The 16,799-nt window shown below is 46.8% G+C and overlaps 1 protein-coding gene across 1 annotated transcript in view; it reads left to right on the forward strand.

The window, feature by feature from the left end:
- The window catches only part of LOC125759856 (uncharacterized), a 52,323-nt gene that overhangs the window by 1,246 nt on the left and 34,278 nt on the right, over positions 1-16,799 (forward strand). The window contains exon 2 of the mRNA XM_049419278.1: positions 8,029-8,171. Within this exon, the coding sequence (XP_049275235.1) occupies positions 8,029-8,171 (143 nt within the window). The remainder of the gene's footprint in view (positions 1-8,028; positions 8,172-16,799) is intronic.

Here is a 16,799-nt window from a genome sequence, read left to right on the forward strand (position 1 = left end):
CTTTTGTGGTTTACTGTACCTACGATAATCTGAAGGAATGCGTTGAACGGAATAATACATATAAATGGCGGTAGTCAAAAAAGCCTGCCAGCCTTGAGAGTATTAATGGCCGCTTTTTGTAACACCTAATAGTTGCACAGGCTGACTTACGCTATAATAACTGGGTTTCTGATGAAGCACCCTCTGTATTAACTTGGACTACCTAGGTTTTTGTATCATTCATATGAATTTTAGGTGAAGGGATATCTTTTAATTTCGCACTCATCTAAATAGGGCCTCTGTGGAAGCGTGGCGAACCCATGCCTTCAAGACTACATTGAACGCCCTCGAACAGTGTTAAGATACACGTCGTATGTAACGATACTCGAATGTAGCTAAGCTTAATAGTTCACGTAGTCTCTTAAGTTCCTTCACTTTTATTTGAAACTGCCGTCTGCTACGCTGCTCAGGGCAAGCTAAGCTGTTTAGTGATCGCGTTTCTGAGTTGTTTTTTTCTTTTTAATATCGGTTGCTTAACGTCGCCAAAGGAAGAAAACAATACATGCAACAGCCAGAAATGCCGATAAAGTTTGGCGTAATACGCTTTTTAAGACAAAACGAAAATTACAATCAGTCTGACAACTTTTTTTAAATGCGCTTTTCCCTAAGATACATTTGCGTTTGCCTTCGCCGTTTTGAGCTGTTGTAGCGAAACATTGAAAAGCCGCATCGGGTCGTCCTCTGCAGCGCCTTCTCCTGGGTCGTCCTGTTCGGCTCCTTTCTGAGAGAACGCCACTCGTGCCGGGAGTCCCTGCTCCACTTTACTGTCGCCGTTGTGCATTGTTGCCGAGTGCCCACCAATAAACGCCTTTACAATTGCGGCAAGTGCTGGGTCTCCATCACGGTAACTTTCTTATTCACTACCGCGGTTAGACGACGCGATCGACAGCATGCAAGAAGCGAAATTTTTTTCACCTCTCGATTTGCGCTCAGGGTAGCAGCAAGTACATAAGGCTGATGACGCTCGACCGGAGACAGCCTTTATCACGCCCGACAGCTTGTACGAATTCAACGTCATGCAACTTCCGCTGTGTAATGCGCTCGGGACCTTTGAGCACAGGGTGGGTATCGTTCTGCGTCAATTGAAATGGCGCACATGCCTGTGCTACCTTGACGACGTCGTCGTTTTCGCTCCGGACGTCTCCACGCAGCTTCAACGCCTGCGGCATGTTTTGACGCGTTGGAGCATCGCCGGGCTACAACTGAATCTCAAGAAGTACCGATTTGCAGCACGGCAGCTGACAATATTAGGCTGCGTTGTGTCCAAGAACGGTATTTTCTCCGATCCAGCCTAGATTGGGTGCCGGGACCGAGTTCTACAAATTTACGTCCGTCAAACAGCTGCGTAGTTTCGTAGCACTGTACTCCCACTTTCCGCACTTCATTCGAAACTTCGCGACTGTCATATCGCCGCTGACGAAGCGCAATGGCAGTAACGGGCCCCTCATTTCGTGGTCGTCAGAGTGCGACAACGCTTTCGCAAAGCTCCGTCGTTTGTTGATGTCCCCCTCCCATACTACAGCACTACGACTCTACGGCGCCTACAGAGGTACACACGGACGCCAGCGGTGTTGGCCTCGGCGTTGTCCTTGCGCAGCGCAAAGTAGTAGTGTTCCCTGAATATGTCGTGGCATATGCAAATCGTACGCTTACTAAAAGGGAGACCAATTACACCGTCACGAAGAATGCCTGCCAATCATCTGGGCCATTACGAAGTTAGGACCGTATTTGTATGGTCGCCTATTCGATGTCGTCACCGACCACCATGCACTACACTGATTGTCGTCATTGAAGAATCCCTCAGGCCGTCTCGCCGCTGGGCACTTCGCCTCAAGACTGCCATATCCGTGGGCTGTAGTGCAACGGACGCTAGCACGCTGACACCGACGCCCTCTGGCGCTCCACCTTGCCTGACAACAATACCCGCTGCTCAGCGTCTCACGTTGCCGTTTCTTCCATCGACGTTCACACCATCGCTTCCAAAGTGCGCAATAATAAATTGATCGCCTCCCTGATAGACTTGCTGACTCATCCATCAGAAAAACCATTCACTCCTGCGTTGCGGCGTCAAGCACACCATTTCGCCATTCGTGACGACTTCCTGCACAGACGCAGTTATAACGCCGACAGCGGCCAGTGGCTATACTAGTAATAGCACGCAGTCTGCGTTCTGACATATCCGAGTCGTTCCAGTCCGATCCGCAGTGTGCGCACTCTCGGGTATCGAAAACGTATCACCGCATTCACCAACGGTACTTCAGGCGAGAGACGTACCGCTGCGTCCAGGAGTTCCTTCGCTCCTTTATCGATTGTCAGCGCCGCAAACCTTCCCCACATCTGTCTCGAGCAGGTCCGCAACCTTCACCTCGCCCTTTGCGGCCGTTTGGCCGCATTCTCATTGAATTATTTGGGCCACTTCCTCTGACATCCGTTGGGTCGTCGTCCCTGTAGATCACCTGACGCGATACGCCGAAACTGCCGCCTTCCCGGCGGCCAGAGCACATGATGTTGGCTCCTTCCTGCTTCACCGATTCAGCCTGCGCTGCAGTCCACCCCCGGAGCTACTCAGCGATCGAGGTCGTTCCTTCTTCTCGGAAGTCGTCGAATCCATTCTCAAAAAGTGCAACGTTGTTTATCGCAGAAGTACTGCTTACCAACCGCAGACGAATGACCTCACATCACTAAACACACGCTCGGCGACAGGCTCTCCATGTACGTCGCCGCCGATCCCACTAATTGGAATGCCATTCTGCCCTTCGTCACCTAAGCCTACAATACCGCCCATCAGAGAACTGCTGGTTTTTAATACTTTTTCTCATTGTAGGGCAGGCGCCCGTCGCACACAATCGACACAATCCTTCCATACAAGTCGGATCGATCTGAATGTGCGCCGATTTATTCCACAGCCAGACTTGCTGAAGAGTGTCGCGTGCTTGCCACGACCTTCAATACTTATGACGACGATCGGCAGAAGAGCATTCGCGGTGACACCACCGCTTCTGCACCCACGTTCCTCCCTGGAGCGCTCGTGTGGCCCTCGGTCCCGACCACTGGAACTGGCCTCTCTTCAAAACTATTGCCCATATAGGAAGGCCCCTATTGTGTTGTCGATCACACATCCCCCGTCAATACCTGATCGAACCCATGGAACCATCTTCGGACATGCGCCGTCCAGGGAGCGACATCGTCAACGTGGAGCGCCTGAAGGCATACCTTGACCCGCTGATAGTGAAAAGCTGTTAGGTTCCCGGGTGGCGCCTTTTTCGTACACGGGCTGACTTTAGCGAAGCCTTGGAAAGCCGTATTGGGTCGTCCTCTCCAGCGCCTCTCTCGTGGATTGCCCTCTTCGGTTCCTCTATGAGAGAACGCCGCTCGCGCTGGGAGTCCGTGCTCCGTCAATAGTCGCTGTTGTGCATCGTTGCCGAGTACCCACCAATAAACACCTTCACACTGTGAATACGTTTCTTTCCTTAAACCGTTTAATTCACTTTATTTTGTATTTTGCAATTGGGGCATTGTGCACCATGTCATTTTTGCCTACGGTCGAAGGCTTTAGACGTGCCGTCCTCTCAGTCCGCAAGTGCAGATTTGTGCTCAAAGAAGAAATATACATCGGAACGTCGCGATTGAGCAAGAGATGCTTCTACGGGATCACACTTCAGCGTCAATGTCTCGAAGAACTATGTAGTAGACATATGCTCAAGAAATGTACGACTATTATAACACACAGAAACAAGTATAGCCGCCATCTACAGGTATAATCCCATATATATATATATATATATATATATATATATATATATATATATATATATATATATATATATATATATATATATATATATATATATATATATACATGTATATATATATATATGTATATATATGTATATATATATATACATATCAAAGTCTGCGGTGTAGCCAGTCGAACGAAGGAATTGAGCCTTCCATTCGAGTACACTTTGTTGCGGGAGCTCATAAACATGCATGACGCACGTCATATCTCGCTACTATTTCCTAGTCAAGTGGCGAATAATCAATACGATTTCGGTGCACTGAATCGTCTTACCCAAACTTACAAGTTTCCCACCGCTACAAATTATTCTTTTTCTCAGCTTCTAACAGATCGATTAGAAAATTTCTTGTGGCATAATGCTCTTTATTGTGCTCGCAACAACTACCAATGCCTAACTGAAATTCGTCATGTCACCTAGTGAGGGGCCCTTGAAGTATCTTTTCTTCAGCTTGTGCAGTTTGCAACGCAACATGTAGGCATTGTGTCATAAAAGAAAAGAAACGCTGGCCTGCTAGCCGCAATCTAATGGTAGCGGACATGGAGATCAGTGATGCACCTTGGCCGCCAACGCCCAATACGAAATCAAGCGTCGGATGTGCGCAGCGTAGCAGACGGCCGCGGGTAACCAACAGCGGCGTCTTATTGTTCTCATTAATTCGGGTGGATATATTTGAATGTACGCCACCGGGCAGAGAAGGTCAAACACCTAGCGAGGTCTAAAGCTCTTGGGCTACATGCCCTGTCAGCCCACGATTACCCGAGCTCACGCGACGGACGACACCTCAGGATGCGGTACGGATGATTTCTGTTTGATTGTCGGGAACAGCACCGTTGGACGCGACGCTATCGAGTGCGGACTCTCAGGCACACCGAATTGTCGAACGAAAGAACAAGTTCTTGTATCAGCGGCTGTGAAGGCGACGTTGCCATACTGCGGTCAGGAATAAGAGCTGAAGCATTTATTTTAGGTTCTGTGTAGCTTTCTTTGAAGTTTTTCGTATTTCTTTCGTATATTTTTATTATAAGCTACTCCAAGTTCTTTGGTTTTGAGTGTTGAGAAGTGGCGTGTTTTGCCATCCCCGTGTATTTTTCCATCTCCTGAATATCTGTCCAGAAGTCCTTTGAAAGATAACTCGACCTTCGACGGTTTAACAGATTGTTTATTCACCGTCAGATCTACGCAAGCCCGAAATCCGCGGGATCTACTCCTGGCTGAAGCGGCCGCATTTCGACGGCGGCCAAATGCTAGAGGCTCGTGTAATGCGCAGTACCAGCGCAAGTTAACCCAAAAAACCCAAACCCAAAGCGGTCGACATTTCCTCTGGCCTCCAATACGCGTCCCTCATAAATATATTGTGGTTTTGCGATGTGAAACCCCAATAATTTTTGTTGCTGCGACAACGTTTTAAACTACTACGTTTGGGAGGTCTGTTGCTGCCATTGCTATAGAACTCTTTGCAAGGGTTGCCAGGTTTAGCTACCTTGCGCCTAATTGGCTACTTTTTAAGGCTATTGGCGGGGAAAAGGTTTGCTCGATTATTTTAAAATATAGGGTTAGAAATCTGTGTAGTTTAAAATATACAGTAACCTTAGCAAGTATTTGAACAACCAGCCATAAAACCATGGCACTCCAAACCTTTTAATCCTTGCCTATCGTGATCGTGAATCTAACACAGACGCTTTCATTTCGACCAAATGACCCAACGTTCATATGATCATGGGAGTTGCAGTATCTACAAGTGGAAGCTATAAGTATCTGAAAGCAGTCGTTAATTTCTACAAGCTACAAAAAATCTCCAGCAGAAACCATATGGCACATCTCAAACAGGATTGCCAGGTCAAATCGGGAAAAAAAGTCCCCAAAATTAGAAAAACTTGCCAAAAGTAGCCAACTTTTGCCAAAGGCAGCAGAAGCAGCCAGATGTAGCCACGCTTGTTGCAGACTACTGCGTAATTCTTATATACATGAATAAATACAAAAGCCTGTTGTCGAAAATATAATAAGTAGTAGCACATGAACAATTCAAAATCAGAATTTCGGATATTCAAGGATAAATTGTTGACTTTCGAAACTATTTCCTACAGGATGACGAATTGTTTCCAACTGTTGAAAAATGAGACTCTCTTCACGCCTCTGTCATGAATATTCTGAAAGCGACTAGAAGTAACAGCCTTGTGGTGGTCAATAAAAATGATTATCGCATAAAAGTGCTGAAAATCGCATTTGTTTTACTTGAAGTAGAAGTTGTAGTCAGTTTCGCAGCCATTTCGTGCGCGATGATGATGTCCTAGCAGGTATTATTCCTGAGTCACAGTGCGACCTTAACATGAAGAAATTGCAAAATCAGTTCGTGGGATATCCGACTTCTAATGCTGATAGGTGCAGAGCGCTTTGGATGTGGATCACTGTCGATTGTATTGTCTCTTCCCATTACGGCTTAAAGTCGCGTTTAGCAACAGGTTGTCTACAGAATGGGGTCCCAAGCCGCAGCCCCCGAGTCTCGGTCACGTATTAACAAACCTTTCATTTTGCATAATGCAAGTGCCAAATTCAATTTCAATAGCTGTCAAGACGCCTAGGTCACCGCTTTTCCTTGATACGTATTGGAAAACCAGGGGTAAGACGTCACCAGGTAATGATAAATTTGACAACTGGCCTCAAATCGAGAGAACAAGGCAAACTTGAACACTATCCCACAATTCGAACCACAGGTGCTGTTCAGGTGTAATATTTGTGCGTTATTTTGGCATTCATTTTCTAGGGGATATGAAAGCTGGAACATTTGAAGTTCCTCATTCGTAGTCTCAACTTCATCTGTAGCACCGAGACTAGAAGGCCATCATTCGTTTCTTGAGGCCACTTTTCGTCCAAATTCCTAATAAGAAAACTCGCTGGGCCTCTGCATTTGAGATCAAGGCTATCAGGTGTGGCTACCTTTGCGCCAATTTGGCTACTTTTTCAGTCTGGTGGCGGTATAAAAAGTGGCCTGGCTACTTGGCTGCATTTTGGCTACTTTCTTGTTCCCTCACTTTGAACCAAACTATCAATATCTAGTGACGTGGCAGCCACAGGTATTCGAGTATGCGATGCCCAGATATGGCGGCCAGCGCATGTTTAAAGTTTCCAAAATTCAACTTGGCAGTGTATTACACAAAAGAATAGGCTTTTGAGTAGGCGGCCGGGTCTCAAGGAAAACTGTTGAATGGGACCTTCTTTTGCACAGCATCTACTGCTGAACGCGACTTTAAACCGTAATTGGAAATGAACGCGCTCCGCATCCACGGCGCTCTGCACTAATTGACATTAGCCGTTGGATATCCGACGAATTGCTCTGTCATTTCTGAGGATCAGGAATGAACTGCGACTAAACAATATTAACTCTTCAGTCCTTGTCATTATGTAAGAAATGATTGCAAAAATGGCTAGAATTGATGCGTCAGCCCCAGCAAGCGTGATTTTGAACCCCCTTATGCGGTACTCATTTTTATTGACAGCCACAAAGCAGTTACAGCGCAGCGTTTCAAGAATAGTCATAAAAGACGTGTGACGGGAGTCTCATTGTTGCAAAAGCGAAACTTCATCATCCTGCAGGACATGGTTGCTAATGTGCACAGTTTCATGCTTCCATTTTAGCATTCTGATTTTGAAGTGGTCACGCTGTACTTATTTGCTCTTTTGCTAGAAGGCTCCCGCATTTAGTAATTTAAATAAAAACCTCACTGTGGTTTTCGATCACGTGTAACTATTTTAGCGACCTTAACTGCGCTTGGCTCAAGTTGGCTACTTTTTGCCTAGGTTTCCCAATTTTCTTGTTCATTTTTTGTCTTTTTGACCTGGCAACCCCGCTTTTAGCCGCACAATCAGTGTAGCGCTTCTTATTTAATAAACTTGCTCAATATAGGTACTACAAGCACTACATATGCGTCCATCAGAGGAGTCTACGACAATGGATGTTAAATACTAAATATAATGGCACCGCTTTATACCTTGTCTTGCACAATGCTCAAAGGTGTGAGAACATTTTACGTTAAGTAGCTGACACCACTAGAGGGCGGCACTGGTAACCTAGCGGCTTCGCAAACTTAGAAGCACTAATCTCCGCGTACACTAATCGTAAAATATTGTTTTTGTCTGGTAAAACAACAGCTGAGGAAAAAATTGACTCTTCCGCTTTCGTGTTTTTTTCTAGTTTCTGGGAACTAGCCAAGCAATTTGGCAGAAGCAGATAAGTGTGTCTCTGAAGAGTAAGTCTGACTGTGTTCGGTGGGTGAAAGAAAGACTTACAGAAGATGATTACTATTTCACCAAATGGGACCGTGTAGGATTGCAAACGTAAGTCTTTAAAATGTACCATATTAAACGCAGCTCGAAATCCAAAGCCAAATGGTAGTCGATGTTGTGTGAAACACATTGCATGGAGGAAACTCTAAATAAAATAAATATAGATCAGTGATTGTTTAGTGAAGCACACACATATCTCAGTGCACCATTCAGTGTGCAGTGCAACCAGTTACTTGGTCTGTTTAGTGATCGCACGGCGAAAATTCATTTTTTTTCACGTCACCGACCCAGTGTAACTAAGTGCCGTCGCCGAGATGGCCCTACGGTTTGCGCTTCGCACAACCGAAACAGAAAGTTGTTCCGACAGCCGAGATACACAAATCGCGCCAATTTCGCTCTAGGCGCAGACGTATTCAAAGGGTGGATAATATGCAAGGCAAAATGTCTTGCGCTGATGTGATATCAGAAGGAACACAAACTCATTATCACAACAAGAGCCTCCTAAGTGGAGGACTAAGTCTGCTTAGTAGGATTGAACGTGCCGAAGACTGAACGTACAACCCTCAGCTCCAGTTGCAGGGAAGCTGACGTCTCGTTAATTTATAACTGTTCCTGCACCGTAAATGGAAACGCCCGCTTTAATTTTTTTAGTATAAACTATATTTCTCACTTTTGAGTCAGCGCTCACGTCACTGTTTTGTAGTCCTTCGTATGTACCGCGCTGCACGTTTACATTCATATGTAAATTATAGTCGCGTAAAGTACGGACAGGGTCCCATCCCCATCGAAAAAGAATTGCGGCAAGTTTCCACTAAGTCGTGTAATATTTGGCACAGCGAAGCGCAGGCCCGTCCCCGTTCGCTACGCAACCATTTCTCAATTTTTCAATATTTCTCTGTAGAGCTGAGAGGCTTTTTTTCTTTCCCTTTAGATTTTTATTTGTTTTTTCCCTCTCTTTTTCTGTCTTCTCAGTTTTTTATTTCTTTTTTGTTTCTGTTTATTTTTAGTTATTTCTGTGTCTCGCTCTATTTCTTTATATTTCGATATGTGACTCTTTTTCTTTCCCGTCTTTGTCTCACTCTTCCTCTATATGTCGCTTGCTTCGTTTTTGTTTCTATATTTTCACTCTCTATTTCTTTCTGTTGCTACATTTTGCTCTTTCGCAATCTTTGTATACGACGTTTTACTCACTCCCCTTCTCCTTTCCCTGCTCCTCACCCTCACATCCATTTTCTGCCGCCTTGCTGTGCAACACAATACAATGCTATGCTATGTTATGTCAGCGTGCTTTCATAGCCGAATGGTTAAGACGCTCGCCTTCAGATCGTGGGTACCCGGCTTCGAATGCCACCGCTTGATGAGGATTTTTTTTTCGCCAAGGTTTTGTCGGTGTTTATATCTCTCTTTTCTGCCGCTCTGTATCTTTCACTCTCTCTTTCTTCACCCTCCTACTGTAGTAACTTGGACGCAGCACACAGGTCCAGAACACCAGAGCGTTTTTTGCCGCGTGAATCCGTTCGAGCTTATATGCCCCAGCAACAGTGACGTCACGAAGTGCCGATCACTAGCAGACGCTGGCCAGCGTTTTAATCCTTCTGCTACGCTATAACAATCCTCCCCACTTAATCCAAAAGAAATAAGAAAATACACATCACTCATAGTCAGAATGCTTAAACCAGTTCGGCTGACGGCGCTCCCGAGCACTTCGCCTCAAAGGCACGGGAGATGCATCTGCAGCTGTGGTATCCAGATGAGGACCACTTGGCGGCGAGTGATGTGGCAAAAGGGGCTGGAGAGTCGGGCTGGGAACCCTCGAAGTTGTTGCAGCGGTGCTCGAAGACAGTGATGGTGGTGAACCAACTGGTCGAGGCATCTGTGGCTCAACAAACGGCTTTGTCGCCATCTCTGGCGGTGGTGGTGTTGTAGGCATAAAGGGTGTCTCGATCAAAGGGTCAATTGGCGGTGGATCAGTAGCAGGAGCAGGCAACCGCATACCTGCTTCTGGGCCAGCGAATGATGGGCGCAAATGGTCAACGTGAACGAATCGCACTTGTTCAGCCACACGCACAAGATAGGTCACGGGGCTAACCACTTGCGTCACTATGCCCTCTTCCCAGGAAGACATCTCGCCGCGCACACACTTCACCCACACTCTCTCTCCCACTACAAACACACGTTCACCACCTCTTTTGGTGTCCGATCTTACTTTAACGCGGACTTGTTTGCTCACCATATCACTCACAAAGTCCGATTTCAGGAAGGTTAACTTCACTCTAGGCTGCCGCTTGAGGAAGAGCTCGGCTGGCGTCTTACCTGTAAGCGTATGCGGTGTATTGCGGTATGACATAAGAAAACTATCTATTCCCTCCTGCAGCGATTCTTTTTCCCTGGTTTCAGATTGAGCAAGCACCTGTTTCAGTAACACTTGTTTAGTCGTTTGTACTAGGCGTTCGGCAGCCCCATTAGAACTTGCGTGGTAGGGCGGTGTCCTTGTGTGTTTTATATTATTCTTTGCCATAAAGTCGGCAAACTCTTGTGAAGTAAACTGTGGCCCATTATCACTAACAATTGCTTCCGGGAAGCCGTACGCCGAAAAAACACTGCGCAGCCTGCGTATTGTTTGCGATACCGTCATTGAAGACATCACCCAAACTTCAATCCACTTAGAATAGGCATCGACCAAAACCAGAAAGTTGTGTTGGCCCTTTGATGCAAAGTCTACATGAAGTCTTTGCCAACACTTCGCAGGATATGGCCAGGGCTGTAGGGGAGCCAATTCAACCGCTGTGCGTGCACGCTGGCACACCCTGCACTGTCGGACATACTCTTCAATACACTTGTCTAGTCCCGGCCACCAGACGAAACTGCGTGCCAGCATTTTCATTCTGCTGGTGCCAGGATGATCCTCATGCAATAAGGCTAGTACCGACATTCTCAACTGCTCCGGTACAATTACTCGTGACCCCCAGGTCACACATTCTTGCTCAATCGAGAGCTCAAAACGCCGTATGTAATACGGTTGCAGATGTTCTGGTACGTCCGCAGGCCATCCCGAGAGGGTGTACCCTCGAACAGTGCACAGTATAGCATCTCTGGCTGTCGCTCTAGCCACATCCTGCGCCGTAAGTGGCGTACACTCAAAAACAGATAAACACTCGGCTTCATCTCCTTTTGAGTCGCAGCTCAAAGGAAGTCTTGACAGCGCATCAGCTACTTCGGTTTCGCTGCCCTTTCGATACTTTAAGGTGTACTGATGAGCTGCCAGTATTAACGACCACCTTTGTAGTCTAGCCGCAGCTAGGGAGGGGGTCGGTTTGTCTTGGCCAAGAATACCAAGAAGTGGCTGATGGTCGGTGTAGAGTACAAACTGGCGACCAAAAAGAAACTTGTGAAATTTCTTAAGCCCAAAAATCAGCGCGAGCGCTTCCCTTTCACACTGAGCATAATTTCGCTCCGCTGGGGTCAGAGTTCGTGAGGCAAAAGCAATTGGCCGTTCTTGCCCGTCTGGCATTACATGAAAAATAACGGCTCCAACACCGTACGCGGAAGCATCACACTGTAGCGCCAGTGGTTTCCGAACGTCAAAGTATGTAAGCGCTCGACTATTGATAAGCAGTAGTTTAGTGGCTTCAAAAGCGTTATCACACTCTTTAGACCAGATCCACTTTTGCTCTTTTCTTAGCAACTTGTGCAACGGTTCTGCCACCATTGCTAAATTTTTCATAAACTTCCCGTAAAAGTTCAGCAAGCCTAAATATGCTTTGAGTTCTGTCACGTTTTTTGGCGGGGGAGCATCTTTTATGGCCTTAACCTTCCCCTCAGTAGGATAAATGCCTTCTGAGCTGAGCTGGTGGCCCAGATAGCGCACTGAGCTTTCAAAGAATTTGCATTTCTCCGTCTTGAGAGTAATATTGTGCTCGCTCAGGCGTTTCAAGACTATGTCTAATGTTTTATAGCACTCATTCACGTCTTTGCCTGCAATGATAACATCGTCGATGTAGCAACCCACGTTTTTTATTCCCATAAGCACCTTATCCATGAGCGCCTGAAACAGCGCTGGAGCACTGGCAATACCATACGGAAGCCGATTAAATTGATAAAGCCCCTTGTAAGTGTTAACTGTGAGGATTCGCCTTGAATCCTCGCTTAACACGACTTGTTGGTAAGCTGACGACAAGTCAAGCACGCAAAATACCTTTCCCTCACAAACTGACGTGAACAACTCCTCTGGTTGCGGCAATGGATAATGGTCCATCTTAAGAACAGGGTTAACAGTGACTTTAAAATCACCACAAAGCCGTAGCTTATCACCTTCTTTCTTTGGAACTACCACCAAAGGAGTAGCCCAGTCACTGTGACTCACTCGTGTAACCACGCCGTCTTTCTCCAGTTCATCCAGCTGCTTTTCAACTGCTTCACGCAGTGCAAAAGGCACAGGCCGGGCTCTACAAAACACAGGAGAAGCTCCTTGTTTTAGGACAATCTGCGCTTCATAGTTTTTGATAGCGCCTAATGTTGGTGAAAAGACCCCCGCGTACTTCTCTCGTAGCGAAGCAACTCTATCATCTATACTTAAAGAGAACAACGACTGCCAATCAAGCTGAAATTTCTCGAGCCATGTCCTACCTAGAAGAGCTGGTAACTTTCGCTCAGCTTCACGCACAATAACAGCCGGTAAAACAGCTTGCTGTTCATCATACTGCACCTTTACATGACACTCCCCCAAAACATTAATCTTTTCACCAGTATAAGTTTTCAGCACAACCGTGGTAGGTTCACATTTAACGTGCGGAAAAGTCGACCGATACACCTGTTCAGGGACTACAGACACCGCGGCACCAGTGTCGACTTGCATAGGAACGCTGTTCCCTTCTATGGTCATGGTAACTATGTAGCCCTTCTTCTTGCCAGATGAATCGTGGCACGCGTACATCGTGTGCTCATCTTCACTGGATGATTCCGACACGATATGCGTTCTTTTGTGTAGAGCCTTTCTTGGGCACATTTTCTGCAGATGACCTACTAGAGAGCACCGGTTGCATTTATAGTTCTTGTACCAGCAGTTGTTGAAGTCATGCGCCTTACCACAACAACAACACTTGGTCTTTTTGTTCTCATTCTGCTGCATTGATCTTTTCTTTTGAGTAGCCGGGTTCACTTCATATTTGAGGGCATTTACAGCCGAGTTTGTCCCTCCTGCTTGCAGTATTGCTGTTTGCTTGGCTGCTAGCTCTCGCGCAAGAGCAATTTTGCAAGCACTTTCAAAGCCCAGGTTTTCTTCTGTGAATAGAGCCCTTTGAATGTCTTCGCTGCGGATTCCTGCCACAAGCCTGTCACGCATAGCGTCTTTAAGAAAGGACCCAAAATCACATTTCCGAGCCAAATGCTTTATCTCAATGATAAAGTCTTCTACACTTTCGTGCTCAAGCTGAACCCTGCGGTTAAACCTGCACCTCTCAGCTATAATTGATATCGGGGGGCTGTAATGGTTTTTCAATAGAACCTTGACTTCATCAAAAGTCTTCTCCCCAGGAAGTGATGGTACAACCAAATTCTTGAGTACTTCATACGCTTCCGCCCCGATCACTGTCAAAAATACTGAGAGTTTCTTCTCTTGAGCTATGTCATTCGCACTGACAAAGTGCTCGAAACGCTCCAAGTACGAATCGAACGTCTGAACCTTGGCGTCAAACTCCTCTATCTTGCCCAACCTCGACATGGCTGTAGCTAAATGAGAGTCAAAAGGCACTTATCGTATTGTAGCCTTCTCGACGTTTCAGCGTCCGTTGCTGCGTTGTCAGGCCCGCACCATTTGCCACTTGCGAAAACGCCTTACGCGTCACCTGCAGACGCCTGCTGCGTTGGGTAGACGGCCGGTGCAATGTCCAGACATGATCTCCAACAGCTTTCACGTCGCAGGAACGCATCCCATACGTGCCGGCTCCCGGTGGCTAGTCGACGCTCGGCAGGCCCGAGCAGACGCATCCCATCCTCGTCAGCCAATGTAGTAACTTGGACGCAGCACACAGGTCCAGAACACCAGAGCGTTTTTTGCCGCGTGAATCCGTTCGAGCTTATATGCCCCAGCAACAGTGACGTCACGAAGTGCCGATCACTAGCAGACGCTGGCCAGCGTTTTAATCCTTCTGCTACGCTATAACACCTACTCACCCTGACATCTCTCCTTCACACGTGTTCTGGGAGCTAAGCATAGGATACAGAGGACGAAACGAAAAGAGCACGTGCCGGATCATGATAACGATAATTCTGGGTCACGAAATTTTACTCTGAGCTAGAACATATTTCAATGACAGGCTCTCACCTAATTGAGAGTTGGTGTAAGCAATATGTGGCTACCGGCAAAGCAGGATTGTTGGGGGTGATACTAGCCACAATCATAAGCGCCCACGCTGCGTCGTGCGTCGTACGGAGGACGCAGCTATCCGCGCCCCGAAGTCATTGCCTCCGAATTTAACTACGGCTGCGCGCAACCGCTGGCGTTTATAAGAGCACACGCATGACGCTAACCTTCAAAAGAGCAAATGTATCGTGCCCAGTATCTCCCTTTCAAACGTCGCTATTGTAATTTCCAAATAAACATCAGCGTACTGTGTTACAGCTTCAGTAATAGTGTTAACAAATACAAACAACCCGTAGGCATTCTTTTTAGGGGCGAAGCTCCTTAAGGCGGCACCCGTTCGTCCCTCGTAGTCGTAGTAGTGCTTAACCAGTCGTAACGCTAGTACCAGATCTTGACCTCCAAGGTGGTGCCGGTGGGAGATTTTTCCTGTGCGTTGTTGAACAACAAAAAATTCGCAGCGTGCGCGTTAACTAAAAGCCAAATTCTTCTGTCTCTCATTCCCCATTAGCAGCCATTGGCATGTTCCAGTAGGAAACGTTATTGGAAGTAGAAGTGTAAGTGTTAGCTAAAAGCCGACTTCTTCTGTCTCTCATTCCTATTATCAGCCATTGTTTACCTCCAAGGTAGTGCCTGGTGAGATTTCTCCTGTGCATGATTAAACAATAAAAATTTTGTTAAAAACGCCGTTGATTGATGAAATAAACCAACGAAAGACGCCAGCTGTTTTCTAAAAGCAAAACGAAAGAACGCCAGATGTTTCTAAAGCAAAACGAAAAGACGCCAGCTGCTTAACGAAAGACGCCAGATGTTTTCTAAAGCAATGGTTTTCTAAACAATGAAAATTCACAGGGTACATGTAAAATTAAAGTGAGCTGCAAGTCGTCATAACTCATCGAACCTTTAGTATGAACGCGCCCGATCTCACGTCGGTGATGATGTACTGGGCAGATTTAACGGAAGATTCACGGTTTACCGATGAACCTTCGCAGCGTTGCCCACTCATCATCATTCACTCCGTGGATATGCTGTGATTTTTTTATTTGTTTGGGCGGTTTCTAGCGTATGCAGTGCGGTCCTGTACGGACGGTTGACTGTCATGGACTGCATCCCCTATTATTTAGGCTGATCGCCAGTGTGTTCTCGTTTTGTTCTCGCAACGATGCCATGATGCCTTGCTTTTGACACCGGATAATGGAGCTATATTTTCTCCAAAGCTCACTTGAAGGCAGCCGACAACGATAGCTACGAGTTTTCATGCTTAGGAACAACGTGTTGCAGTGCCTTTCACCACATTGGGAAGCGCTGGGGGTTATTAGTACGTCGCGGTGTTTTACAGTGAACTGGGAAGTACTGGGAACACGGTACAGTGTCTTCCAGAGCACTGGGAGCATTTATGACTCATTGACGCTTGCTAGACAGTGTCTTCCATCGCAGTGGGATCATTTGCGGCTTATTGTCAATGCGGCACTTGCAACCGCGCTGGAAGCTGATAACACGGGAATCGGCACTGATTGAACTGAGGGGACAGTGTAGTGCTTTCAAGCATTCGGCGGCACTGATACAATAAGCACTGCAAGCTACTTTGACAACTTTGATCCAGGTAGTCTCCCATATGAAACGCCGCAACACAGCGAAAGAAAGAGATAACGCAGTAGAGTAGCGCGACGTTAGTGAAAAAAAAAGTAAACTCTGCAAATGTTTACATGGGGATCGATGGCAACTACAATCTCATGAGATGTGATATTGGAGCTTCAGCTATCAAGCGCATTATTTTTGTCTATTTTATAAATGTTATTCTACTCGGCGTGCAAAAATTATGTACGCCTTCTACTAACATAATATATTATAATCAGGTGGCAGACGTTGTGTGATGTTTGTGTGAGCCCAGGCGCTCAACCGACAAGGGATGGGTCACAGACAAAGACAGGACGTTTATACACATTGACATAAATACATGAATGGTCTAACTAAATACATCAGCTCAAACTCTCGGCCGGCACAACCGTCTCTAGCATTCTAGTGCATGCGCTGCACGGTTCTCGCGGCCCTGACACCTCGCGTCTAGTCTGCGCACCACTCGACGTGACACACTCTCACGTCGCTGTCGTCGATATGGTCCGACGTGTCGCCGTGTCTCATGGGGTGTGACGCCGCGGGGTTGGTGAACCACCAGGGCAGTCGTTGGGTCGGCCGCTTCGCTGCGTGGTGGATGGCCAGACCCGTGCTCGGCCCCGTCCGAGAACACCGGTAGTCCGGCCCAGCACTGCTCAGCTTTCCTGGCTCGGCGCTCCGTGTAACCGCTCACTCGCCCGCAGGCC

Source organism: Rhipicephalus sanguineus, chromosome 9 (genome assembly GCF_013339695.2).
Source record: "Rhipicephalus sanguineus isolate Rsan-2018 chromosome 9, BIME_Rsan_1.4, whole genome shotgun sequence".
NCBI classification, from domain to species: domain Eukaryota; kingdom Metazoa; phylum Arthropoda; class Arachnida; order Ixodida; family Ixodidae; genus Rhipicephalus; species Rhipicephalus sanguineus.